This window comes from Penicillium malachiteum, assembly GCF_028827825.1.
Source record: "Penicillium malachiteum strain IBT 17515 chromosome Unknown utg000005l:1.0-9002435.0:326005.0-9005861.0, whole genome shotgun sequence".
Classification (NCBI taxonomy): domain Eukaryota; kingdom Fungi; phylum Ascomycota; class Eurotiomycetes; order Eurotiales; family Aspergillaceae; genus Penicillium; species Penicillium malachiteum.
Genome location: NW_026643099.1, coordinates 2,106,480 through 2,133,665, shown reverse-complemented (window position 1 = coordinate 2,133,665; position 27,186 = coordinate 2,106,480). Strand labels below are relative to the sequence as shown.

The 27,186-nt window shown below is 46.0% G+C and overlaps 10 protein-coding genes across 10 annotated transcripts; 5 read left to right on the top strand and 5 right to left on the bottom strand.

Annotated features, from left to right (window-relative positions):
* Positions 1–2,136: 2,136 nt before the first annotated feature.
* Positions 2,137–3,078, bottom strand: N7483_010812 (phytanoyl-CoA dioxygenase family protein; the record flags this gene model as incomplete). Its single annotated transcript, XM_057094239.1, has 1 exon — positions 2,137–3,078. The coding sequence occupies one exon, from the start codon at positions 3,076–3,078 to the stop codon at positions 2,137–2,139; it is 942 nt and encodes a 313-aa protein (XP_056940210.1).
* Positions 3,079–4,409: 1,331 nt separating this feature from the next.
* N7483_010811 (Het-C domain-containing protein) lies at positions 4,410–7,009 on the top strand (the record flags this gene model as incomplete). Its single annotated transcript, XM_057094238.1, has 5 exons — positions 4,410–4,517; positions 4,652–4,688; positions 4,740–4,887; positions 4,948–5,106; positions 5,173–7,009. The coding sequence occupies 5 exons, from the start codon at positions 4,410–4,412 to the stop codon at positions 7,007–7,009; spliced, it is 2,289 nt and encodes a 762-aa protein (XP_056940209.1).
* Positions 7,010–7,760: 751 nt separating this feature from the next.
* On the top strand, positions 7,761–8,753 carry N7483_010810 (uncharacterized protein; the record flags this gene model as incomplete). The annotated part of the gene is made up of 1 exon (XM_057094237.1): positions 7,761–8,753. One exon carries the CDS (start codon positions 7,761–7,763, stop codon positions 8,751–8,753), a length of 993 nt encoding a protein of 330 aa, XP_056940208.1.
* A 335-nt stretch (positions 8,754–9,088) lies between these two features.
* N7483_010809 (uncharacterized protein) lies at positions 9,089–10,606 on the bottom strand (the record flags this gene model as incomplete). Its single annotated transcript, XM_057094236.1, has 3 exons — positions 9,089–9,130; positions 9,189–9,977; positions 10,076–10,606. 3 exons carry the CDS (start codon positions 10,604–10,606, stop codon positions 9,089–9,091), a joined length of 1,362 nt encoding a protein of 453 aa, XP_056940207.1.
* Positions 10,607–11,173: 567 nt separating this feature from the next.
* N7483_010808 (syntaxin family protein) lies at positions 11,174–11,962 on the top strand (the record flags this gene model as incomplete). Its single annotated transcript, XM_057094235.1, has 1 exon — positions 11,174–11,962. One exon carries the CDS (start codon positions 11,174–11,176, stop codon positions 11,960–11,962), a length of 789 nt encoding a protein of 262 aa, XP_056940206.1.
* Positions 11,963–12,292: 330 nt separating this feature from the next.
* N7483_010807 (uncharacterized protein) lies at positions 12,293–12,745 on the bottom strand (the record flags this gene model as incomplete). The annotated part of the gene is made up of 3 exons (XM_057094234.1): positions 12,293–12,391; positions 12,455–12,567; positions 12,622–12,745. 3 exons carry the CDS (start codon positions 12,743–12,745, stop codon positions 12,293–12,295), a joined length of 336 nt encoding a protein of 111 aa, XP_056940205.1.
* A 1,064-nt stretch (positions 12,746–13,809) lies between these two features.
* N7483_010806 (uncharacterized protein) lies at positions 13,810–14,414 on the top strand (the record flags this gene model as incomplete). The annotated part of the gene is made up of 2 exons (XM_057094233.1): positions 13,810–13,867; positions 14,233–14,414. 2 exons carry the CDS (start codon positions 13,810–13,812, stop codon positions 14,412–14,414), a joined length of 240 nt encoding a protein of 79 aa, XP_056940204.1.
* A 4,879-nt stretch (positions 14,415–19,293) lies between these two features.
* On the bottom strand, positions 19,294–20,032 carry N7483_010805 (DUF4452 domain-containing protein; the record flags this gene model as incomplete). The annotated part of the gene is made up of 2 exons (XM_057094232.1): positions 19,294–19,611; positions 19,760–20,032. The coding sequence occupies 2 exons, from the start codon at positions 20,030–20,032 to the stop codon at positions 19,294–19,296; spliced, it is 591 nt and encodes a 196-aa protein (XP_056940203.1).
* A 2,737-nt stretch (positions 20,033–22,769) lies between these two features.
* ssn8 (cyclin-dependent protein serine/threonine kinase regulator SSN8) lies at positions 22,770–23,807 on the bottom strand (the record flags this gene model as incomplete). The annotated part of the gene is made up of 3 exons (XM_057094231.1): positions 22,770–23,311; positions 23,373–23,582; positions 23,648–23,807. The coding sequence occupies 3 exons, from the start codon at positions 23,805–23,807 to the stop codon at positions 22,770–22,772; spliced, it is 912 nt and encodes a 303-aa protein (XP_056940202.1).
* A 400-nt stretch (positions 23,808–24,207) lies between these two features.
* N7483_010803 (calcium-binding mitochondrial carrier protein) lies at positions 24,208–26,424 on the top strand (the record flags this gene model as incomplete). The annotated part of the gene is made up of 8 exons (XM_057094230.1): positions 24,208–24,337; positions 24,392–24,472; positions 24,562–24,769; positions 24,877–25,496; positions 25,546–25,607; positions 25,666–25,769; positions 25,820–25,852; positions 25,905–26,424. The coding sequence occupies 8 exons, from the start codon at positions 24,208–24,210 to the stop codon at positions 26,422–26,424; spliced, it is 1,758 nt and encodes a 585-aa protein (XP_056940201.1).
* Between the last annotated feature and the right edge of the window lie 762 nt (positions 26,425–27,186).

Here is a 27,186-nt window from a genome sequence, read left to right as displayed (position 1 = left end):
GATCGGGCTGCTTCCGATCCGTCAAAACATCTGACAAGGGTGCCGTCACCCAACAATGCCACAAACAAAAGAAAGCACCGCGTCCTCGGCGTGGGACAAACAAGTAGGCAAATTAGGCGACTGTAAGGGCATAAGAAGGTAGGCAAAGTATAGGTGATCGCAAGAGCACAAATAGCAAGTTCAAGGGCATAACCAGGCGGGCGGATCGTAGGTGATCGCAAAAGCACAAGCAGTTTTGAGAGTAGGGTAGCGAATAGAGGTCACAGCGGTCGCGCCAGCGGGCGGCCTCGTCGCTAGGCATCAGGCGGATGATATGCCTTGCTTCATCTTCTGTGTCATAGAGGTTCTTCTGGGTTACCCAACAGAATTGGCATAATCATCTCCCTTAACTCCGAGATCTCTTTCTGCAGCCCTTTATTTTCCAAGGTTGGGGCTTACCACAAAATTGCGCTGAGAAAATGAGTCAGTAATGGTCAATTCCATGGATTGTACCTTTCCAAAAACTTGCATCAATTGAGTTGAATACTGGGATTGCAGTTATCAGGATGATTTTTTGAAACTCCTGGAGATTCAGTGCTTTCCAGATTCGCATGTCCTTGTTTTTGACACGACAGTCGACCGCTGATGAACATCAGCCATGTTCCAAGGTATTCAGAAAGGCTTGAATTCAATCTTGTTTTCTGTATGTTGAATATAGATTGAATTTGAATGATTTTGCAAGAAATCCTGATGGTTTGTGATAGAACCAATAATTCTGGAATTGTATCTTGCAGCAGGTTTTGCGGTCTGGCGCTCAAAGCATTCAAAGCCTCAAAAAGCTCAGGATTGTCTTCAGAGCGAGGGTTAGAGTGATTCCACCAGCATAACAGCATAGATTTCTTTCCTCACCTAGATTCCAAGATGGCCTTTGCCTTTGTCTTTTTTTTCTTCACGCCTCTCACTGAGTTTCTCTACGAGTGACAATCACGTCAAAAAGCAGAGAGGAGCTCAAAACCTCTCCGTGCATTTTCCGCCTTCTTTCTCCCGTTAACGGCAAATCATTTCCCTCGTCTGGTCCTCCTATCTCGGGCACTGGAGTGAATGGAATAGGTAAAGTAACCACGTTGTTGCTTGATGAGGGCGATTTGCTCTTCAATGACCAAAATCCGAGTGCTCTCTTCGGACGGGACAATGCTGATAAGGTCGGTAAATCCCTATCGGTTACTTGGACCTGGTTAGCAAGACTATCCTCTGTGGTACACTGAGTACTATTCGGAAAGCAGCTAATGTCCACAGTCGCTAGGCAGCGCCGTCAGAGTAGCAATCTTGCAGCCACCATGGATTGGAATGCTTCCACCATGGTGAGCGCCATTTTCCTTTCGAATGCAGGACACGATATCATATCTCAACATGGCAGTAATCCAAGCATTTCATGCCCAGAATACCTCAAACTGATAAGAGTTGACACTGACTCCTTTTTCTATAAGGCGCAGTACCAAGACCCCAGATAATCTCAAGCTCTCTTCGGCTTTGGTCATTGATAGTTGGCCATTTAGCCTTGTAGCGAAGTTAAATTGGCCGCGAAGGTGGGAGGGTATTTGGTGTTTGCGTTGGTGGTGCTTGGTCGCTGCGCGTATCTTTCCTTTATCGAGACCGGTGAAAATGGAATATCTTCATCTGTTTCGATAATTTTTTGGTGAACGAAAGGGAAGTGAGTACCCTGTTTTTATGTTTCAGGGTATTCTGCATAATTGAGAAATCATCGAGGTATCCAGAGCTCAAATCTCCTCGCCAGTCATTAGGGTGAGTATCTCGCTCAGACAAGTGTGAGGTTTGTTGGAAGTAAGTGGAAGGCTGGAAGATGGAAAAAAGAAAGCAAGAAGCTCTAAAATTGAAGGTCGTATATAGGTACGTATTCAATCATTGATATCATCATTAGTTGAGTGAGCAAACAACTCACCAGTAGCTTTCAATTGCCATTATTGAAAAGTTGAAGTATCTTCCTCTAAATGTTATTTCACTTACTAGTAGTTTTAAATTCTGTCCGAGCAGAAAATTGTAAGGTAGTAGTAGTGTCATCTGCACAACGTCTAATTCATTCACTATGTAAGTAGTAAGGGATATACAAGAAATAATCGATAATTTCAAGTTCTCAATTTAACCCTGCAATGAGAATCCAACTCCCTCTCCAGTTCCCATGGCCACCAAATTAGCCCTCATTCTCTCTGGTCTCTCCCCAATTCCAAACGCAGCATCATCCCGATGCACCCAGGCCCCAACTCCATGTTGCAAAACAGCAGTAGCTCTGACTTTCTTCTTCTCATCATCTCCCGCTCCATTTGCTGCCTTCAATCCCAGACTACCATGCAGCGTTAGCCTTGTTTCCTCTCCACCCTCTGGCTTGGCCTTGTAGACACCACGATGCAAGATGTTACTATCATAAAACACGGCATCTCCAGGCTGAAGTTCCACAACCAGTTGGTTTGGTAAATGAGACGCATGCGGGTCGGCATTTCGCTCAATATCTGTCCGCGCCCGTCGATGAGAGCCGGGTACGACGATCAGCGACGCATCAGGGCAAAGAGCAAGGTTATACTGCGCATGCGATTGGCATCCACCAGGCGATTTCGCTGCTAGTTGTGCTAGTTCTTCTTCGGCTGTTGCAGTCTCGGGAATATCATCACGGTGCCACCGCAACTCAAAGTCCTTGGTCTCTGGCGCAACGAGCAAATTGAATAGTTCCATGACGAGGGGCTCGGAGTTTGCATCAGCATTTTGGACACCGACTAGTTCCTCAACGACTTTTAGAATTGAGGAGGAGAAGTAGCATTGCGCGAAGGATTGGCGGTCTTCCATATCAGGGTGTAGCAGGTGTTGTACACCCCAGATACCGCCTTCCGAGGCGGGTGGAGGGGTGGATGGCCATGGAGGGAACTGTTTAGGGACGGTGCGAAAGTGCCGCCAGTTACCGGTGCGAGTCTTTGTTGTCGCTTTGGCCGCGATAGTGTGGTAGTGGGATATTTCGGAGGGGTTGAGGAGGTTGCGCACGACAACGAAGCCGTCGCGTTGGAGGGCGTCAAGGTGGGGAGTTTCAGTCATTTTGTGGAGATGGTGGGTTTTGTAGGACTCTTTTGCAAGATCCCTCTTCTCTAATGACGGATGAGACCTGATATAAAGGATCTGAAGAAGTTGAACTTGAAGTTGAAGTTCAAATTGGGTGTTTATCTTTAATCACTGCGGGGTACTGTTTGTAATGATACTACCTCCACTGCTACTGTGACTTCCCACTGTTTTTATCCCACTTTTATACCCGATGTTACTGTGGATCCACAACCCCATAAACCAGGTGGCTATCGTGAGCATGGCAGATCGGAGCATATTAAACCTCCGGGTTTCAGTTTCATCAAGGTTCTCCGCAATCTGACCTCGAAGGTGCCCACAGTATGTTGCATTACCATGATCTGGGGGTCACACCCGCTTTGCAGATAAAAGAGTCACCTTGATCCGGAATTCCGTCGGATCTTACATGGTTGGATCCAGGGTCCAAATAATTTTTTGAGCCGCATGGATACTCCTACATGGATATGATGGCTTCAGAGCCCAGTGTCCATCCCTATAATGCACAATTATTGCATATCTGAAGGTCCTCCTACGTCTATCATGATTCAATATTGTGGAATTTTTAGCCAATCTGTATTGCCATAATACTGAACTCTTTCGCTCCTCTGCTAATCTTCACTTCCACTTCCACCCAAATTCGAGTTCATTCGCGATATGAATATTGCCCCCGAACTACCAGAGCTTCTAGTGCTGCCAAATACTTATCATTGGATCTACTGGCTGGTTCGTGTGAGTGCAAGATCCCAAGCGAGTACGATTTACTGCTGGTCTAGGCGACGATGAACGGTCATTATCTACTGAGGATATTGGGCACTTATTTCATACCTGATCATTGGCATCTCTCAGGCTGATTGCAAATCTCTTGGGTCAACCCCCCAATATGGGAGAGACAAAGCACCTTGAACACACTCAACAGGCAGACATTTTGGTAGCATCAGTAAAAAGCTATTTTCTACTCACAGGCATTTGATATTTGGCTTCAACGCAAAACAATTCCTGCTGATTTGAAGATGGTCGGTGAGAAAATCGATAGTCCGGCCCCCAAATGCAGAACATAGTTCTGTGCCAGAAACTTGAATTTTCCTATCGATCAGGATTCTAATAGATATCTTGATCCTCATTTCTCAGGGTACGTCTGTTCTTTCTCTAGTATTATGATACAAGTATAAGTCAATCATGGAAGTAGTCCATCTATATCTAGGTAACCTTGGAAGTATGAATCGTATTAGGTCTATATTGGGCTGAAATTTATAGTTACCTCAGTGTTCTCTAAATTTGTACTGCAGTCAACTGGTACACGTCAGGTATCAATGACATCGCCAACTGCACGCACGGGCGGCATCACGATCTACGCCAAGACTGGTCGAGCTGAGACAAATCCACGTTCAATGATTTTCTTCTTCTCCATTGAACTCAGTGTTCCCAATTTTCTCTTTCACATATGAGCTATTGCGAGTGACACCTGCTTCTATCATATTGTGCAGACTTCATAATACCGCCCCCACCATGCCCCTCCACGCGAGCATCCCCGCCCTGCTGCTATGCGTACTAGTGCTCCCTACCCCAGGCCCACGCCTTTGGTGCTGGAAGTAAGTGCTCATGCTCTTCAAATTTTGATAGCAATATTAATATTTTACTAGATATCGCCTCCATCTCAGCTATCGAGGGTAAAAACTGGCGCCATGGCGATATCGAAGATGTGCTTAAAACGATCGCATTTATTTCCGGTCATAAATGGACTTCGACCATGATCAAGCGAGTGTATTTTGGGAACTGGCTACGTGATTAGTGAGTGACTTTGGCTTGTGGTGTTACAAACCCTTATTTACCCCGCTAACACTGGTGTAGCTCACAGGCTATGGATGTCGGGACCCTGAAAAATCTCCAGGCCGAGACAATTCGTATCCTGGTGTGGGTCCTCTCCTTCCTATCTTTCGGTTATGCTACTGGCGAATTTGAAGTCACGTCTGAGAGACTGGGAGTCTACCGTCCTGAGGAACATATCGAGTAAGTGAAGCTCTAAATGAGGAATTTCCAGAACCTGTATTGGATTTCGGTATTGACATTTCTCAGTAACCCTAAGGACTATGCCGACAATGAAGATGCCCGGAAATATGACGAGCGTCTACGAGGTCCCATCCGTCAGGTTGAACTTGATATCGATATGGAGACCGGTATGAAAAACTACATCGCGAATGAACGAGGTGATTGGGCCACCAGCTCTGCCTATGTTAAGTACAGTCTGAGTCGCAGCATTCACTACGGACGGATGTATACGCATGGTGGAGATCGCAAGGGTAATGAAGAGGATCTGTGTGAGGCTCTTCGGTGTCTTGGGCAAGGCCTTCACACTCTAGAGGACTTTGCGGCACATACCAATTACTGCGAGCTTAGTCTTCAAGAGATGGGGTTCCATAACGTCTTCTCGCATACGGGTTCGGCTACTCAGATCAATGTCCGTGGACGTCAAATCTTCCCATTGGTGACTGGTACCTTTGGTATGGTTGATTTCTTCCATTCTGTACTGGGTGAGGCTACCGATCACTTTACTCAGTCGGAAGTCAATGAGATGGATATTGCCCTTGGTGATGCAGAGAATAACACACAATCCAACGGTTCTCTTAATGCCTTGACTGGCTTGTTGGGCAAGATCCCAGGAACTAGGGACCTGGTCTCTGAAGCTGAGCATTTGAGACAAATCTCAGATGCACAAGAGGTGGCCAACCGCTCTAGAGGCTCTCATATGGGCTATGCTCAAATGAGTGACTTCCGAGGCGTCGACGAAAGCCGTGCATCCCCAGCGCCAGGTGCCGACCAGTCTAATTTCAATCCCCAAGAGACTGTCAAAAAGATCTACCCAATTCTAGCCTTCAGGGACAAAGTTGTTCGTAAACTCAACTCAATCATTGAAAAGGTCCCAGGTCTAGAGACTATTATTGAAAAGATCTCCGAGACGTTAACAGTATTCATCATGTCGCTTCTTGCACCCTTCATACGACCTCTGATCAATCTCGCCTCCAAGTCTCTACAATCCGGCTCTTCTGGTGTTATCACCGCCTCAGGAAAACACCAGTACGAGCCCTGGACTGACCCTCACTGCACGGATCCTACACACTCCTTACTCTCCAAGGATCACTTCGCCAATATCCTAAATGAACCTGCCGGTCAGGTCGCCTCCGTCATTGTGAAATACGTTGCCCCTCGCATCCTCTATGCCTGGCAGCATATCGATGTCTCCGATAACGAGGTTCTGAATGACTGTATGAGCATCTTTCACCACCCTGCCTTCCGCAATATGAACAACGAAGCCCACCGCATGATGTTCGACGCCGTGCATAACTGGGTTCAATCGCGTGAAGATCGAGGTGCAAACCTCAACGATGTCCTCAGTGCTGAAGGCGTCCGGGCAGGTCGTAATACTGGTGGAGTTCCACATACACACAGCGGTGGACAAGGTGGCTTTGCTGCGCTTGGCGGTAGCTCCCACGGGCATGGACATAGCCAGGGCCAGACTCACTCGTCAGATGGGCTAGGAGGCCTTGGTGGATTTAGTGGATTCAGTGGATTTTTTGGTGGACACGGTCAGAGTCAGGGCCAAAGCCAGGGTCACTCGTCCGGTGGCCTGAGTGGACTTTCTTCTTTCCTTTCCGGGCAGCAGCACTCGGGCTCACAGCAATCTCAGTCCAGTCTACCTTGGGATAAGATCTCTCACCTTCCGGGTATGTCGAATCTGAATAAATTGAACAAGCTGGAGAAGATCTCCAATTATATTCCCGGTGGATTCTCAGGTCATGGTGTGAGGTGTGTGGATGGAGATGAGACTGAAAGTGGCTCAACACCTCGGCAGGGCCAGCAGTATCATGGAAAACAGGAGGATCATGGATATCAGACTGGTTATGGCAGATATTGATTATTCAAAATGTTGCCTCGATCAATGTTCTAGTTGAAAATTGATGTTATAGTATTTTCCTTATCAAAACTTTTTTGAAGTACTACTACTACTACTAGCCCTTGAGGTCGTATAATTTAAACATGAAAACTCAAAAATAGTGGTGGTTTCTTTTTTTTTTTTTTTGGTCGGCGTTCTCCAAGCTGTGCTTATATGACAACCTTGGAACTTGAACATTCATCGAATTTTAGCTTGATGGTTTATGGAGCCATAAATTGATCGTCTTCCAACCAGCCCTGCCGGGCTAGCTCAATCGGTAGAGCGTGAGACTCTTAATCTCAAGGTTGGGGGTTCGACCCCCCCGTTTCGGCTATTCCTAAAAACAAAGACCTGAGAATTCTTTTTTTTGCTTTTTGAATATTTTGTTCAGTTCTTGAACTTGATTTATTTTATTATCACCAAAGATGGAGAATGGGATTTGTGGAGTGTAGAGTGTTGTGCGTAGTATAAGCTATTTAAACCTACCAAACCTCCGCTCCTCATTAAAACTTCAGATCCATAGAAATATGAAACGTTGAACAATTCAGCCCACGGTCTCTATGCTCTTCCCACATCGTCATCCATGACGCGAAGATGAAAATCGAGAACTCCAAAGAAACAGGAAGCCATGTACTTGGATTTTGCATTTCCTTTCACCTACTCCTCAACTTGAAGACCCCAGACAGACAACTTGAAGTGTCAGGAATATTTCCAAGCTTGAATAACCACCAAGATGGCAGACTCATACTACAGTGACTACAGGGTACATCGGCCGTACCTGTATGGCCCCAACAACTTGGAAGATGATTCCATAGACAAGATGATCAATAACTTCAACGAATTTTTCTCCGACCCGAATATAGCCATATTCAAAAATCTCAACTCCGACTCCACAGCACCAACCGACTACGTGATGAACCTGTTGAGACATGCCAATGCAACCATTACCGCGCTGGCTCAGGACCGGAAAGAATTGAATAAGGCGCAGAAGTACTTTATTGAGGAACGGGAAATTTTGATTTGCCGGCAGGCATCCTTGATTCAGGAGCAGGGAGATTTGATTAAGCAGCGGGATGACTTAAACCAGGAGCTGGAATACTTTCGGCTTCAAGAAGATCATACCTCGGAGACTAAATTAGCCCATGATGAAGCTTGTGTATTGGGCATAACCGATGAGCCCGCCCACGAGCATGACTCTTCCTCCGAATTTTGCCCAGGTACTACTCCAGATCATATCTCGGAAAGTCTTGACAGTGAGGATGATAATTTATCTTTGGAGCTGCGCGAAATGCGGGATTCAAAGGATGATCACTACACGTTGAATATCATGCGTGCTCTCTGGACTGAAGTGTCTGCGAAACGGGTAAAAGGGAATGAATCCGAGGAAGAAGGAGATGATGAAGAAGAGGAAAAGGAGGAAGATCAAGAGGACGAACAACAGGAGGAACCTGAATTTCAAGAGAATCCCCTGTCTGCGTCGCAATATTGCAACTACCCAAGTGCAGGTGTTCAGACGGCGTCGTCGTACCCGGTGTTCCCTTATACTTATACTTTCACTCCCATCCAAGCGGCTCCATCCTCGAGTACGTCCACGCGAAACTGGGTGTATCCTGCTTCTTCGGTTGAAATTGCTCCGCGGAACTACTCACCCACTGAGGTATCCAGTCAACAGACTGTTGAATCAAGCATACCTCTAAAACGACAACATGATGAACAATTGAAATGATGGAAGTCAGCTGGGTTGCTTGTGATGGGGATCAATATGACCCTGTATTTCTTGCTTGAAAGCTCATATGGAGGAAGATGGATGCGATAAAACCGGTATTTCAAGGTTTGCTTTCAGGTCGATACCAGTCTTCAGGTATAATATGCGCATAACTACTTTTTTATCTAGTAATAGCTAATATAATATTGCTACATATTGATACTTGGGTGACTCCAAGGGTGTTGATGAAGAGTATTATTCAGTAAAGTAAATATGTAGGAATAGCCTGAGCTACCTGATTAAATTGTAAAGAGTCCAATCCACCCATTTCTATCATGAAACATTAAAACTACCAATTATTGGGAAATATAGTAGCCGAAACTCGAGAACTCCCTCTCCTAATCGACTGGAGAAAATGCAGCGCTCATAAACACATCTTGACAAACTGATCCTCACAGTTTGGTTCCCCTCACGTCCACCATCGCTGGGGCGCCTTGGCCGTAATGGACCTAAAGAGGCCCCGGCAGCATTGCTGGGTCCAGGCGCAGATGCAGTCATTAGCTGACGGGTTTCAGCCCCAGCATTTGCACCATTGGCACGCAAGCTTGCAGCCCGTGTGTCGTTGTGAAGTCGAGGATTCATCAACCATTGAACCTGCATACGAACAGTATTCACTGCAGCATTTGTGTGCGCCATGTCTTCCTTGATTCGTAAACACTCGTTCATGATGCTCATGCTGGCGCGAGCATCTAGGTCTGTAAGAGCATACGTGATCTGGTTAACCTCCTCGCGTAGGGACTCGTGAAGGGAAAGCAGATACGTTGTTTCATTGGATGAGGGAGCATTAGAGGCACGATCCGCTGATTCCTCTGTATCTGCAGACGGTCCTGGGTTATGACGACTATTAATCCGTGATGATTCCATTAATGTGGTTCGAATATTGGCAAGCCCATCTTCGAAAACCTCATTTCGTTGTTGGAGATGCCGCATATTCAATTCGAGAGAGTTGATTCGTGTATTCTGTGCCTCGAAAGAGGGACCGATCGCGACAAGAGAGCATTGTTGCTCGTGGGCTCCAATCTCGGCCCGCCGAATCTTGGCTTGACATCCATACTTCGATCCCGCGCAAGGACTGACTACTTCAGGACAAATCTCAATATGATTCTTCAGTGTCCGTTGTACAACCGTTGTTCCGCAGTCGACGCAGGTTGCCCTTAGATTAGGACATAGTTCCAGATCATGTTCCTAAGTTGCCAGCTGTGTTAGCTACAGTTTTTTTGTGTCTTTTTTTCTCTCTTCCCACGTCGAAATTTCAAAAAGAATTTGTACGGATGAGAACGAACCTCATAGTCTTGTTCCATCACATCCTCCTCACATCGAGAACACCGACAATAGCTATGTCTGCACCTCTTTTCCGCCTGTAGATCCTTTTTCCGGGTCTTCTTATCGCAAGATTCATCCGGACATGGCACCAACTGATACCCGCAGTACTTCTCCACATGCGACTGGATATGGCCCCTCGGAACAAGTTCCTGACACCCATTCTCAGCCAGTGGACATCGCACTTGGATTTCATCGCACATGTTGATCAATAGGCGGGGTACACTCATCGAGATGTGTCGGGTGGGGGTTCGGCAGGAGGGACACGGGAACTGATCCGAGTCGGCCGAGTGGACAGTGGTGATGGCTGATCGCAGGCATTTCTCGCAAAAAACGTGGTCGCATTGTAGTCGCACCGGTTGAATGAATGGGCAGTGGCAGATCGGGCACATAAGGTGGGAATCGTAGCTGGAAACATGATCGAGAGCGCGGAGGTCGACTTGTCCTTCAGGGTTGGACTCGGCCCCGAGAGCCAGGAATTCTTGTATATCCATTGCGTGTATGATTGAGCTCCAAACCTAGGCTTGTACAATTTTTGCCCCTAAGAGCACACCCTTGTTTGTTCTGTCCTGCAGGGACCGTAAAGAGGCGGGGATGCGGGAATGCAGGTGAATGGAGAACTGGGAACTAGATACCGAGGTCGAGTAAAGGACACAAGGGATCCATGAGGGTAATACCAGATTCCCCGGTAACCATCTAACTCCAGGTTCTTCTCCAAAAAAGGATTTATGAACCACAGGCAATAATTTCAATATCTCAACAATGAGTATTTGAAGGAGTAAGAATGCGTAAGGTGTATTATGCGGGGGGGATCAGGGACACTAAAAGGCGGAAAGCGGGAGATCGCATAACCCGTGAGACTCGGCATTGATCGCTGCCTTCCTCATCCTTTTCCCTTTTCCAACAACATTCATCCATTCTAAACGATTTCTTCCGACTGATCGACCCAGCCGCTCTAGAGGTCTCCATCGGTCTCCACAAGTGACCCATTCCTCAGCTCTATCCGGGCTTTGACTTCCCAATCTCCGTTGAGCGGACCCCAACCACCTACCTCCTTCACAATGACGAACCCATCTCAACTCTTTCTCCTCGCCGACCATATCAAACTCTCTCTACTAGAGCGACAACGTGCTATATCTCTGGATCTTGAACCAAACGCACAAGATGGTGAAATTTCTCGCTCCCTTGAGTCCCTTCAAGAGGGCATCCAAGCCATCGAAGCCGAGCAAGCCCGGCTAGCAGATTCCCATGATAGCGCCGGCGCAGCTGCGCTCAAAAATCAACTCGACCCCCTCCACGAGCAATACCGAGATCTATCATCCCAATTTTACGGTGAATCGGCGCAGGCGTCGAACTCCACTTCTCCCGATCTGAAACAGCCCGTTCCTCAACATCCGCCATCCAAATCCGTGCGATTTATGGATAACTCGGCCGCTGCTGCAGCTGTGCAAGAGGAGATCGATGAAGAAGAAGATCGTAACCGACAGAACCTCTTCCGTCCTTATCGCGATCAGCCTTCTCCGCCAGGTCCCGACCAGTCAAATCTGAGCAATGAACAGATCTATCTGCAGCACGATCAAACGATGCGCGACCAGGATGACCAACTTGATCGGCTGGGAGAGTCAATCGGGCGACAGCATCAATTGAGTATCCAGATTGGAGATGAGCTGGATGGTCATGTTGCGTTGCTGGATGGTCTGGACGGCGATGTCGAGAGACATCAAGGTCGACTGGATACCGCACGCCGCCGGCTGGACCGGTTTCGGCGCAAGGCGGGTGAGAATTGGAGCATGATGACTATCATTGGTTTGATTATAATCCTTGTCATCTTGATTGTTATTTTGAAATAGGCCGGTCTCTATGTACTTTGCTGTTTTCTTTTTGGATGTCTCTTGTTTTTCTGGCTTTCTATGAGCGGGCGTTCTTTGGTTTATATGAGAATCAACCACTCCTTTTGGGTTGTATGAATGACTTGAGGCGTTGGAGATTTGACGAGTCCTTTTAGACTCTTGTGTTTCTTTCTACACTACATCTACCAGCAAGCGCATCCTTGATAGTGTGTCAAAGGAAACTTTCATTACAAGATTCAAGATACATGCCATTCTCAATTTTTCCATCGTAAATCGACATTCATACCCGCCCCTGCCGAACGACATGAATTGATTTGAATATGATCTGAATCAATGATTTTTCCCAGTCGCTTTACCCTTCTTTAATTGCTCCTGCGTCTGTTGGAAGTCTTTGCAATCGGCGTCGAGATCGCCCCGATCTGCCTTCACCTGTAAATTCCCAACATGTTAGTCATGGTTGATTCCATGGAGCAGATTATAGAACATCCATACATCAGCCTCACTGTTACTAGCCAATCCCTCTGTCCACTTCGCTGTGCCATCCTTTGTCCTCTTTAGGTGTTCGGCTTTCTCGGCTTCGTAGTGACTTGAGAGGTTATCTCGACCTGTCAAGAGTTAGCTGATATCTATCTCCCTGGGCTGAGAGAGTAAGCACTGACTTTTATCGGTTTCCTTCAAGCCTGTCCGCACAGCTGTTGTGTGAAGTGATGAGGTTGCTGGAATGGCATTGCTCAGTCGAGCCAGACGACCAGAGGTCATACGCAGTGAGGCGAGAGGGTTCATTTTGCTTTCGTGTCAAGCAGATTATGTGAAAGACGAGTAGAGGTGGAGTTGTTTAAGTGTCAGATGTAAGAGTCTGGGTTGAAATATCCGCGAAGCTAGGAAGGCGAAAAAGATTCAGGAAATCAAATGACCAAATCCCCACAACCTAGATTTAAAAACCCCGCGTAGACTAAATAATTGCTTTAAATTGATTCGATCCTTGGGATAATGAAAAGACAAGTGACGTCAGTGATACTTCACGAGCATTCAGACTCGGTGGGAATCCCCGTTTTACAAAGAACAATACTAATAATAGTATGGAAAATCAAGTGGATACACAAAGATCAATACCGTGACTCATGTACTATGTTATCACTGCTCTGTACGTGCAGATGCAGACACTGGCATGTACTAGTAGTATCATGTACATACTGGGTGCCGGTGGTATATCTATATCAATTCAACTCTGATATGGGGAATGACATCATGATATGCCCATGTAAGTCGAGGCAATGACGCCGGGAAGAATACCATTACAGTACTCGTTGAATCGACTTACTATTTTGGACCATGCAGAATATCTGACCCATTGAGATGTCTAGAAGAGTAAATACTCTGGAGTGAACGCCTGTCGCTATCACTGCACATGTCCACGGGTGCCAGGTGCGATTGACGAGCCTTGTACATGTGTGCGGGTGGAGCACCAACACACCAACATGATGGCACAGGTCATATTTATCCACTGAGGCGACTACATGAACTATTCCAATGTTTTATGGGTGATCTTCATGGGTTTCAATACCTATCTATCTCCTCCAAGATAATTCGGGGATTGGCACCCGGCAGTTTTGGGATTTACTAGGTAGCCAGCTACATACATAACCTTGGAAGTATATATAGCACCTTGATAGTACGAAACGTACATTCCCGCACCACGTGCATGCCAGTGATTTCGAACTTGCAAAGTCGCATTGGAAAATGTTGGAAGCCCTATTGAACTCTTGACCACCTACAAAGCATAAATTGAGGTGACAGCTTGGGCATCCAAGCTCAACAGCCATGGCATTATGGCATAATTTATGATCATGGCTAATAAGGTCAAAATTCTGCAATCAATCAATAATCAGGTGCCATGGTCTAGTGGTATGACGAAGCATTGTGGTATAACAGTACTGCTTTAGCCCCGGTTCGATTCCGGGTGGCGCCATTTCTTTTTTGTCTTTCAAAAATTATTTCTTCAGGTCAGCTAATTAGACTCCTTTTATGAATCTTGTCTGCGTATTACTAATCAATAATCAGGTGCCATGGTCTAGTGGTATGACGAAGCATTGTGGTATCGCAGTACTGCTTTAGCCCCGGTTCGATTCCGGGTGGCGCCATTTTTTGACATTTTTTGACATTTTTTGACATTTTTGAATTCATAGTCATTATTCAACTAGCCTATAAAAATCTTACATGCACTAGGCATACAGCAATAGGTTTTTATACAACATGAATACCTTGCACAGACCTGGCAGACAATGGCTTTGGTCCTGATGCTGGGGCTGCTCTCTCAACCATGATTCCCCAAAATTTTGACATCCATATGGTACCTAGGTACTCAACCTTACTTTGGGATGCACTTGCTCTTACCAGTCGTAGTGGCCACATTTCACTGACAGAGTTGAGCTTGCCGCGTGCACATGTATAGGCATACATAAATCCATATCTAGATGCAGGAAAATCTGGAAATACTAGTATTCACTGTAGCATGTAGACAGGGCTGAGCTTCACAACCGGCACTTCTAGTCATGACTCGGACTTCATAGGCTGTATGAAATTGTATACATAGTGTCCACTTCCTCTCAGGCTACAAACTAGGATAATAATCTGAAGCCGGTGACTACCCACATGTGCAGGTGTGAATCCTCACCTCAGTATGGAGACCAGATTTGACCAGCAAGTCGAACCCACTATATGACTTCTGATAAGCACATATGCGAGCCCCAGATATCTGAGAAAGTTCCCCTCTGATAAAGCACTCATTTATATGCATCATAGAACAAACGGACAACTTCTTGATATAGCACGAAAAAATCTCGATTCATCTAGGAGCACTGCTCTTACGCCTAGCAACATGTCTCTATTATTGACAACTCTATAGCCTGGCTCAATTAAGATACATACAAGACCACATGACCAAAAATCATGGTTCCCCTATCCAAGAGAAACTGACACACTTAACTAGGGCTAGAGGAAGTGCCACAGTGCTCGTCGGTGACAACTATGGACCTTGAAAGTATAAGGGTCCAGACATGTGGGGCACAAAATAGTAAAGTCTTACTTTATATCGGACAGTCACTAACTATTCCAACCATTCCAGAGCGAATTGGTCGACTACATGACAAATACCCTTGGAGGAACCATCTATCTATTTCAAGTGCTACTACGGATCTTGGAGTGCTGGGAATATTATCCGGAATAGTTTTGTCACCTCTTGAACTCTCAATGACCTTCTCCTTGCTTGATTTCATTTTCATTCACCATTGCTCTTGTTTGCTGCAGACAGATCTACAAAAACCCTGAAGTCTTGGCTTGACATTTCCAACCTTGGAAGGGTTTCAAGATTCATGGATGGAGATTTTACTGACCTGTGACTAGTCAAAAATTCCGGATGCTCTTTATAGCTCAAATGGTGAGGTTCTCAAGTAGGCAAATCTTTACCAAGAGCCCTTCAGCGAATTAAAGGCTGCTTTGATTATTGAATTCGGGATTATTGAGACTATGAGCTAGGTAGAGCACTAAAACGCAGCAATTAATCAACAAAGTCAAAAAGATGAATTCTCAGTATGGCTCCAAGGGTGAAGTGCTGATTTCAAGAGGTGCAAGATTTGGGAGGCTGGGTCACAGTAGTATTATCAAAAGGACCCGGCGAACACAGACTCGATTAAGCCACTTTGAGTTTTTCCCCCTCTGAATGAAATGGAGAGATAGAACATTTGTACGATGATGTGATATAGCTCCAAGGTTGACTTGGACTAGAGCTTGAGAGCGAGATGAAACTGTCGATTTCAATGCCTCAAGTGTCTACTTACAGAATATTGAGTATGCTATCATGATTATCAATTAATGCACATCGCACTTGCCATTTACCTATAGGTAGTGGTCCTCAAATCTTGCTTACTACCTCGATAGTAAGTACACTCATCCTAAAAAAACAAAACAGAAACAAAGAAACCGGAAAGAAGAACACTTGAGACCCAAGTGACACTTAGAATGGAAAAAAAAACAAGGGACAAAAAGATATTGGCGCCACCCGGAATCGAACCGGGGCTAAAGCAGTATTGCTATACCACAATGCTTCGTCATACCACTAGACCATGGCACCTGATTATTGATTACCAGCGAGGAAATTGGCACTCAGAGCCATAAAGTAATTGTACCCATCACAGCAGTCAATGAATCATCACAGAGTTGAACCACAATCACTTTACCAGGTTTTTAGTTTTTAAGGAACTCCAGGTTGGAGTAGCTTCAGAGCATTCATGACTCGGGGGAAAAGACTGAGTTCAGAGCCCTGGAGGGAACGGACAATTATTAAGCGGAAGGGCTTCATCCCATGTGACACCTTGGAATTAAATATTTACTTCATCCACCCTTGATATAGCCACTTTTTCAAAAATATGACATCAAGGCAGTTTGGCCGAGTGGTCTAAGGCGATTGACTAGAACCGGATAGCAATTTATCCCATCGATATCAATTCTCTTCGGAGGCGGCGGTTCAAATCCGCCAGCTGTCGATTCTTCTTTTTGTTTTTTTTTGAGTGAAAAGTATAGATGAAATTTTTTTGGACTTAAATTTTATGATGCCATTCATTAATCTTGATAGAGGAGAGAAGAACCAGGAAATTTCCTTTTTTTAAAAAAGAAAAAAAAGTAGTAAAAAGAGTTAAAAAAAAAAGCAAAAAGAAGAATCGACAGCTGGCGGATTTGAACCGCCGCCTCCGAAGAGAATTGATATCGATGGGATAAATTGCTATCCGGTTCTAGTCAATCGCCTTAGACCACTCGGCCAAACTGCCTTGATGTTATATTTTCGAAAAAGTGGCTACATGACTGGCCCAGCTTACGGGGGCTGATTTTGTCAATGGACTACTAGAATACTATGCTTGGTCCCAGTTGTTAGAATCATCCCTCCCAGGTCGATTTCAAGCCTGCCTTTTGAAATTCGGTGATTGAGGAGTTAACCTTTCAATCTTCGATCAGGGTCAAGAAGTGGTGCAAGGGGAGGTAGTAGAACTACCTAGGTACTACTTGTAAAGGCCTAATCGTGGAAATCTACTGGGCTCTTGGTGGATAAATACTTCGTAACTCGAATCATCTGGTTGAGAGTTGTCAGAATCCTGGATATAATTTGATCCAAACCTGAGACTTTCTCTTCCAAGGTTCAAAACGTAGTGTTGCATACAACTGTTTCCTCAAGTGCTTTCATCGAAAGGTAATACGTGTGTAGACACAGAGGGGCATCATCTGTCCAGGTGGGCATTACATACAAACTTTAGGGCCAAAGATGTGAGATCAATTAATGGGATCGACTTTAAAGATAACGATTCAACATCCGTAATGTGTACTCAAGTGCTTGATATTGATTCAATTTGAGAATCTAGACTCGAAACACTCGACAACTACTGGTACGTACTATTATTCTCAGTGTTGTTTCTATGTAAGCGCTTGGATCTATTTCGACGTTAATTCAGTTCTAAAATTTGCATCCTTTACAAAAGTGCATATAAGTTTCAAATGCTGGAACAGCCATGAATTCAAGTCATGTAGTATTTGCCCCTGAAAATCTTCACGTGGCCTAGAGAATTGATATCATACCCTATTGTCCATATATCCAACGGGCCGAGCCTATAGTTTCAATTAAAGATGCAGGTGGCCTATTATTGAGCCTATCTTAACAAGATATTCATCTGATACATCATTGATGACATGTCGCCCCCACTTCTTCTTGAGTTCAAGTTCAGCTACGTTCAAAGTCTAGAATATTAGTGACATCATGCAATGTACGCAGACGAGATGACGTATCGAAGAATGGTCATAATGCAATGCGATCGTGCAGGAATTGAGGAGTGGTGTCCTTCGCACCTCCTAGGAGACCTGCCTAGGTAAGTATGAAGGGTATCGTGCCTGCCCCTGGCAATTCCACTGGCAGCATTGCCTCCCTTTTTAATCCACAAGTGACAGAGGCATGGACAGTGGGTAATTTTGCTGTCTTATTAAATGATCTTGGAGGAATGTATGTAATAAAGACTAGAACCGGTCACATCAATTTGTCCAAAGAATTATCCCAAAGCTGTGTAAAAGAAAGCCATTGAAAAAAAAAAGATATGAACATAAGAGATGTGCATTGGAAATGACAGTATGCCGAATAGTAGATCAAGATCATACAGCGTTATTCAAGAAACTCCTCGGGAGCTAGAGCTAACGCATAAGAAGCAAATAAAAGAGAATGGAGATGAGAGAATGTCAAAATCCGAATAAAAAGCCATTTTCAACGCATATGGTCTATGACTCGCCCAACCCGCGAGAGACCCCCAGGATATCGATCTCAAACAAAAATAACAACTCCGCATCCCATGGTTTCGCTCGCAACCAAACCCAACCAGCCACTGCCTCCGTGGCAGGGAAGTAATGAGGCGTGTTACCCATCCCCAAACCGATATACAGGAACCAAAATGAAAAAAAAAGCCAAGATGAAAACAAGATGTGCAAACCAACAAAAAGCAGAAAACAAACCCAGGTATTTCAACAGAGTGCCCAAGCAATGCAGACGTGTATCGTTTCCGCCTCTAGATCCTTGAAAAAATGTGATATCCATCCCACCCAAGATAATAATAACCCCAATGAGAAACAAAAAGCAAATCCAAAGAAGCAAGAAGTCGTCGAATAGATCACAGCGTAGGTGAGTCGGGCCCAAAAAAACAAGGCGCTTTTTACAAGCGACCCTCCCCAGAAGAATAAAAAAAGAAAATTCAACTCCTGTCCCCAGGGACATGCACGTCGATAATAAAAGATAAGCAGGTCACCACAAATTCTATACATCATCGGTGGCCCAGCCGAGAGCGAAAAAAAGAGGCCAGAGAAGAGAGTCCCTCCCGAGAGACACAGGTATCGTAGATAATAAAAAAAGAGAAGAGATGCAGGGAATCGAATCGCAGGCGCCGTCGCTCGCAACAAGCTGAAAGCATCACAAGGGATCTAAAATATATGGCGATAGGGTCGTAAATCGGCGGATGGTCCAGTATATGGTATGTACAAAGCCGGATTTTGTCCAAATTTTCGATAGTGGTTTTTTTTGTGTATGATTTTTTTGTTTCGCCGTTCGTAAGATATTTTTCCGATGTGGGTCGTGTCGAATGCAAAATGGTCGTATCGGACAAGAATGCAATAAAAGTGATAAAGTGATTAAGGCCTGCGATTAAAGGACCTCCGATGATGCAGATAGACTCAGGTGACGTGCAAAGAACATGCCGCTAGGGCAGGAGAGGGCGCAAGCGCCGCGTATTTTCGAGCAAACCAAAAGAACCTCACCATCTACGCTGAGCTGTCTGCATCATCGCGGGAGAGATCGATGAAGGTGGGCTAGCCAAAGACATTCCAGTGTTGGGGTTGATGATAGGGATGACCTTGCGGGTCCGGTTAGCAGGCTGTTGCTGCTGCTGCTGGTAGCTCATCTGGTTGTGGTTGCCGACTCCGTGAACGAAAGAGTTGGCGGAACCGGGAGAAAGCGAGATAGCCGGTGTGACCTGCTGCACAGGCTGAATCTGGTGCTGCAGAGGCGAGGTATCTGGCGAACCACTCGACAAAGAAGAACGGTCAGAAGAGGCGGAGTGGATAGAGTGCAGCTATGGGAATTCGTCAATATGATTGGCTCTCGAGGTTTATTCATCCCAATTGACCACAAGGGGGTAAAAAAGGTGAACCCGACGATGAAAGTATTCCGAGGGAAGGGATTGGCCCAGAGAATCATCGATGATTGATATTTCAACGTACATCTTCGTCGGTCAAAAGGTTGGGGCAGAACTCCAGGTCATCGTCGAGGTCGAAGGACCGACCGGCCTCGAAACGAGCCCGGAAGGCAGTGACAGCGGGAGCCTCGGCCAGCTCACGCATACTCTTGACACCTCGGAACTGACGCTGGGCATTCTGAGCAGCCATCTTGGGAGCGCGGCGAGAACGACCATGGTGGTTATTTGAGGGCATGTGGGCACCGTGGTGTTGGTGTTGGTGGTGTTGTTGTTGGTGGGAGTACATGAAGGCAGACATTGTGAAAATAAGTATTGAGTTAGGAAACCAGCACCCAGATATAAAAATCAAAAGTAGATGAGAGTCACAACGAAAGGAAAAATGAAAAATAAAAGTGCGAAGAAGTTTGTTAGTTGGATGGGAAGAGAATTGAGGTTGTGGGAAAGGGAAGAACAGAAAAAGAGGGGTGTTATGGGGCTGAGAAGGACGGTATGGTCAGGTATGGTAACAATTGTCACAATTTTGATCCTTGAATAGGGATAATTTGCAGGAGATCGAGATTTCATTGAAGGTAATTTATGGAAAGATTGGTATTGAACGGTATAGGATGGTATTAGCTGGTTCGGGGGTCACGCAGTGGCGAAGACAGAATGTATTCACCAATCAACCTCCCTTTTACAAAGTTAACATGATCCACTCTACTCACTTTTTATGCAAATGCCGGTTGAACCGTATGACGCAAAAAGCTATTCCGCATCTGGAGTGATGAGATCTACATCTTCCAGCCCTGGAGGATGGTTACTCCGTACTCTCAGTACACATCGTTTCAGTTGGCCACCTTGATCACCCCCTATGGAACATTGAAATTATGGATACTCGTGCGTAAACCTCCCGAAAATGTTCCATTCTGCAGAGGATCATTGGTAACCATGCTCCATATTTACATGTCTCCACTCCACCATCCTCAACGTGTGGGACCAACCTCCCCTATTCGTTCTCCTATGATCTCCTTGAAGTGAACTGGTTCAGGGAGATATCTCATCCATGATCAATCTGAGAGAGAACTTGTTCGGGGGGACCGAATTTTGAAGACTGGAAAACTACGAAGTACGGAAATACGGCAGTGAAAACATTGGGAAACCTCCGGACGATGGGGAAATCTTCCTCTCTGCACAGCCTTGACCAGGGACAATTCGGTTGTGGCTGATCAGCGATCGTCAACAATTTGGGGCAGCGCCTTGACCACCCCAAATAGAACCTTTTCTTCTTTCTTCCCAACCCGCTAACAATCCTTAGCTGCAGGTGCTTTCCTCTCATGATTGGTAGGGCCATTATCTGACCCGATCCAGCTCCTCCCCGACCTCCCGAAACGGCCAAGTCTATTGCCTACAGGATCCGAACTAGGAATAGTATCAAATTAATGGCGATTCGTTCGGATTCTTTTGCATTTCCTGCCGTAAGCGCTGAGGAGACCGTTTGGGTAGCATTATCACTTGTCTAATACCCAACTCTCGACTCCAGTCGTACCACTTGTCACTGCAGGGTTCCACATTGTGGTGGCGCCGAATAAGGACTGTTCTTTCTTACAGTACATTAATTTCATGTTCCATGAGGGATGGAATTCCAGAAAGACGGGAATTGTGAGCGTCTACTGCAACAGAGATTTCACCCCTTAGTCTTTGTTTTCCTTATTTGTACCCAGAGTCCGTACTCGAAATAGATCTTCTCCTGCAGGTGCTCGGCCAGCCCGGTCGCTCAGATATTTTGTCCTCTCAGGGAGGGAATAGGCCCTCCGGTTCCCGGCGGAAGCGCTACTTAACCTCTAACCCCATGCTCACCGCTCCTTTGGGGCCAAGGGAATGGAGGACCAGCCATGAACCTTGCAATGTGCCCCAAACCTTCTCCTTCTCGTGAGTGAGCTAGCCACTGGCATTGTACATGTCCATCTAGGGGCTGGAGTTAGACAGGTTTTGTTCCGTAGCCCACGGGCGCAGTAGCTAGGTGCAGGCACCGTTAACTTGAAAGCTTGAGTCATGCAGCTGACAGATCGAACCCATGCGTGCATAGCATGGCCTGCTTTCCCCTGGAAGGCGATCTGACTGCATAATGTATATCTCCAGTGAGGGGCTAGAGAGAAGAGGTAGGAGCTTTGGTCATCCCCCAGACCAGCCACGCAAGGGACGGGGCCATTCGGTTGCCCTTGGCGGATTTTCAAGCGGCCGTGTTTACAGTTCGAATGTGGGTTTCAGAAGGTGGGATGTCAATGCTTACCACGGGGAGGTGTAACTCTATATCATTAAAACGATTTGTAGGCTTATTGTAAGGGACTGGAACATTTGAACACTGAAATTTTTCCAATGTTATGTTTATATCGAGTACTGCTCGTGCACATGGGTGTCACTTGCGTATGTGGTGCAACCAGTCTGAACCGATTACGGCGATGCCGATGGGGGTAGTTCACTGCCACACCCTGCCAAAGTTCTTACAGTGACACTTTAAATTTCGAAACACTTTGAGCTCCAACTGCTCTAAAATTTCCCCTCGATATCGTGATGTAATTCACACTGAACTCGATATGTATCAATCTGTAACCACCGCCGTCTAGCTCTCAGTGCCAGTGGCGGCTAATTTAATTCACAGCCCGCCTGGCCTACTTGTACATGCCAGTGGGGGTGCATGTGGGTATACCTACACATACTAGAACATCATGATTGAACTTGACGTACCAGTGGTACACATGTTCATGATATTAGATGCTATTACTGGATTCAAATCACCTCGATGTTTGAAATTTAATGTCCTCGATCCGAGTCCACTGTGGCTTTGCTCGTAATTCTTGAACCGTAGCGCTGACTTTGGAAATCACCATGATACTAGCAAAGACTCGGAACATCAATTGAATAATCACACTTTAATTTGCAGGGAATCGCTGGTATGCAAATATAATATCAAGTACTAGCATGATTGAACCCCAACTCCAAAAAATTGAATGCTCATGCCGTGCAACAGAAAATACAAAATACCGCCCAAAATCTCATTACTTATCCAAGTTCTTACTCTTCACCATCCTGCCAATCAATTCCTTGCAGGGCTTCTCACTATACTGCTCCCAGACCTCATACAGCGACAAAAGCTCCTGGGTACATTCAATGACAGCTTTAATATCCACCTCGCTTTCTGCGAGCCATTGGACCAGTTTCTGAATGCGTGGTGGGCCAGAACCCAATTTGTCCGAAAGAGCCGCTAGCATGTTCATTCCACCGCCATCTCGCATGGCACCAGCCAAAGCTGACTGGGCAGAACTACCAAAGTTGCCAGGATGGGCCGGTTTGAAAACGACCGCCACAATAATGGCCATGATGGCTATCACGTGTGGGGGATGCAGCAATGGGAGATCAGTTAGATAATGGTCGTTGATCACAGACCAGGCTAGTGCGACTTCATCGGAACTCAGAGCTAACTCGCCTTGCAGCTCGGACAAAGTGCGGTAAGGATGATGGACGATGAGTTGAGAGTGCATCTCAGAGATCAAGGCGAACTCACACTCCCCTAACTTGGCTACATCAGGAGTAATAAATTCTGTGGGGATGGTTCTTAGTTAGATCTTTGGTTGGAGACCATTCGAATCAATATCTCGTACCTGGCCATAGTCCGCGAGCCTCTCCTACCACAAAGCGGATATGCTGGGGGCACTCTTCCATCTTACAGGCCAGATAGAAGGCTGTTGTGAGTACAAGATATGGATTTGTTTGACGAATTTCATTCTTGATATAGAACCGTTTGAGATAGACCTGAGCAGTGGCAATTGCTTGTTGCCGGGTGGACATGCGCTTGCCCAATTTAATGAGCTCTGGAGGAGAGGTCAGCGGGCACTAGAAAATTCAGGGAAGAAATATCAAGTTGATTTATCCCTACGTTGGTTGAAGTAAATATTCAATAGCCGCTGATCTGGCAGCGGAAACTGTGAATGAGTGAGCTTATCTCGTTCACGTAGTCTCTCCCGAATATCGGCGAGCTTCTCTCTTGAGAAGAGCCAATGACGACGTTGGGTCGAGACCCAATAGTTGGCAGCCATGATAGGTCATGGAATAGAAAATGAACTTCATGCAGTCATGCAGTCATAATGTCTAGACGATGTATAGTTCGGAGCTTTCCCCTCCTGCTTATGAGGTCTTATGATAAAACCATGATTACATAATACAAAATACATCCCAAATAGGTCTAGGGCCAAGCCCTGGTCCCGTGCCCGGTGATGGCGTCAAGCGTCCAAAGGAGCAAGCAATGATCGGGCGCCGATTAATCATTACCTGTCAGCACCCCACTCTTCAATGCGAACCTTCAAGTTCGAGATTTTTACGATCCTTACTGAATGCTGTGACTCCCACCGCCTTTCCCTCGAAGCTGTTCCTTTATCACCTCAGAATATGCTCCCTTGAATGATGCCGGGTGCTCAATAACAATTTTCCTCCGAAAGTATGGCACCCGGCGAGTCGAAAGATGAGCGCGATGAACGAGTTGCTCGACTCTGGGAAACGCTGGATGTGCGGAAAGAAGGTCATATTGATCTAAATGGCTTAAAGAAGGGACTCAAGAAGATCGACCATCGTGAGTTGCTGAATCCCGGTCTCATGCCGAAAGATTCCGACTGACGCGCTATAGCGCTTAAAAATGCAGATAGACTAGTCTACAGCATCTTACGCGAAGTTGACACGAACGGTGATGGGTGGATAGATTATGACGGTAATGATCTCCCACTTTTGCAGCTCCTTGAGCTTTTTCTGAGGCGCTTACGCGCTATATATTTGGGACCCTCCTAATCGTTGTTTCAGAGTTCCAAGTCTTCATCAACCATACCGAGTCTGGATTATGGCGGATGTTCCAAGATATCGATCACAATAAGAATGGGGAGATAGACAAGACTGAGTTGCGAACTGCGTTTGCTCAGTCCGGAGTGACAGTATCCAACGCAAAATTGGATAATTTTTTTGCCGAGGTTGACCAAAACAATGACGGAGTGATCACTTACGCTGAATGGAGGTTCGAAACCCCACCAACGCCCTGTTTCTTTCTTCGCATGCAGAGTTGAACAAAAATATGTCATGAGAATTGGTGGCGCTAACCCTTACTTTCTTTCTGTGTTATAGGGACTTCCTTCTCTTCCTCCCTCTAAACTCATCGTCGAATCTTCGCGCTGTTCTATCCTACTATTCGGCCACAGGAAATCTAAACCCGGAAGGAGATGTCCACATCAATGATTTGCAGGGCTTAGGTACAGATCACTCGTTTCTTAAAACTCACCTACTCGCCGTCAAGTCCCTCTTGTACAATCTTCTTTCTCTCTCTACCCTGGCCTCTCTCCTCCCGTCAGTCGAAGCAGAATCCATCCCGGCCGCAGAATTGTCTTCGACCGTTGGCAAGGAATGGGTTTCGATGGACGCTGACTTAGAGTTGGAGTGGCTGCCTATCCCCAAGACCACCGCCATGTGGATGTCCCTCCGCCGTTATGAACGGAAGTTGACCGAGAATACCCCTCAACTAGGCTACTTCATCGCGGGCGGTGTCGCTGGTGTCGTGTCCAGGACGGCTACCGCGCCTCTCGATCGTCTCAAAGTCTATCTTATCGCGAAGACTGGTGTAACGAAACAGGCTGTTCGTGCGGCGAAAGATGGTGCCCCTCTAGTCGCAGCGGGGAACGCCTCAAGAACCTTGGTAGTTGCATTCAAGGAGCTATGGAGAGCAGGTGGAATTCGCAGCATGTTTGCTGGTGAGTATGATCTCATTTATCCAAAGATGTGACACTAATCTCTCTATAGGAAATGGACTGAATGTTGTCAAGGTTATGCCGGAGTCAGCGATTAAGTTTGGAGCCTATGAGGTAATGCACCTCCATTGGAAGCCTGGGGTGCTAAGGGTAGAGAGCTAATTTGATATAGTCTGCGAAACGAGCGTTCGCCGGCATGGAGGGCCATAACGACCCAAAGCGACTCAAGCCAACGTCACAATTCTTGTCCGGTGGTATTGGTGGAATGGTTGCACAGTATGTTTGACTTGATGCCGCGGGAGTTACATGCTCTGACTATTCTCTAGGTGCTTTGTTTATCCGCTTGATACGTTGAAGTTGTGCGTATCATTTATTATCACATCAGACCGACTTGTCACTAACATATAATAGCCGAATGCAATGCTCGACCGTGGAAGGTGGCTTGAAAGGAAACAAGCTTATTGCTGCAACCGCCAGAAAAGTCTGGAACGCTAATGGGCTGCTCGGCTTCTTTCGTGGTCTTCCTCTTGGTCTAATTGGAATGTTCCCTTACGCAGCGATTGATCTCAGCACCTTCGAGTACCTCAAACGAGCGCTCCTAGCTCGCCAGGCGCGCCTCAACAACTGCCATGAAGATGATGTACCGCTCAACAACTTTGTCACTGGTGCCATTGGTGCACTTAGTGGAGGTCTGAGTGCTTCATTCGTTTATCCCCTGAATGTTCTTCGCACCCGATTGCAAGCCCAAGGCACCGTTTTACATCCTGCGACCTATACCGGTATTGCTGACGTCGCCCGCAAAACCTTGGCAGCAGAGGGACCTCGTGGCTTGTACAAGGGACTTACGCCCAACCTCATGAAAGTGGCGCCAGCAGTCTCTATTAGCTACGTGGTCTACGAAAACACGAAGCGATTCCTCGGCTTGAAATGATCGGCCCCCATGTATCACCACCTCACAACCTTACACCTTCCACCACCTTACAACACCCCGTGCTCTCTAGCTCTTTTAATCCTCCACCTTCTTCCTCTTCACCTGCCGATGCTTTCGGATCTTTCCTGATCACCTACCACTCCTTCCCTTCCTCCGCCTTGATTTAGAGCAATTTTATTTCGAGATACCCCCAAAAAGGCCAACATACAGCATGCCACAATCTTGTGTATATGCCTCATATATCTCATTTTTGATTTACTTTGTAGCTTTTCTGTGGGTTACACTAAGTCATATTTGAACATTTTGCATTTGTTTTGCTTTTGCTTTGGCATCATTTGATTATTCTCATTTGGGCCATGAAGCCTCCACATCAGAGGCTTTTTGCTAAAGGAAAATCAGGGGAAACCCATCTAGCAATCATAAGCATGGCAAGGCGTCGTGGCATGTGGATTCTTGTAATACCACAGGGCTTTTTGCCCGATCTATATCTAGTTTTGTTTGTCAATATTACAAATTTACAATTATTTTTTTAGATACTGAAATGACCAAGGTTTCCTCCAAGGTTAATAATTCCAAAGTTTGTCTTCAACCTTGGAAAATGTCAGTATGTAGTGTCCCGGCTTAGATTTTGAAGATTTCATCAGAAATATATATCCATGGGGGTAAATTAGGATGAATTTGATAACTTGGAGTACAGTGTGATAATCGAACGGAAGAACAGAAAGCATGCATTTCAATTACTAACACCTGAGATCTTCAAAT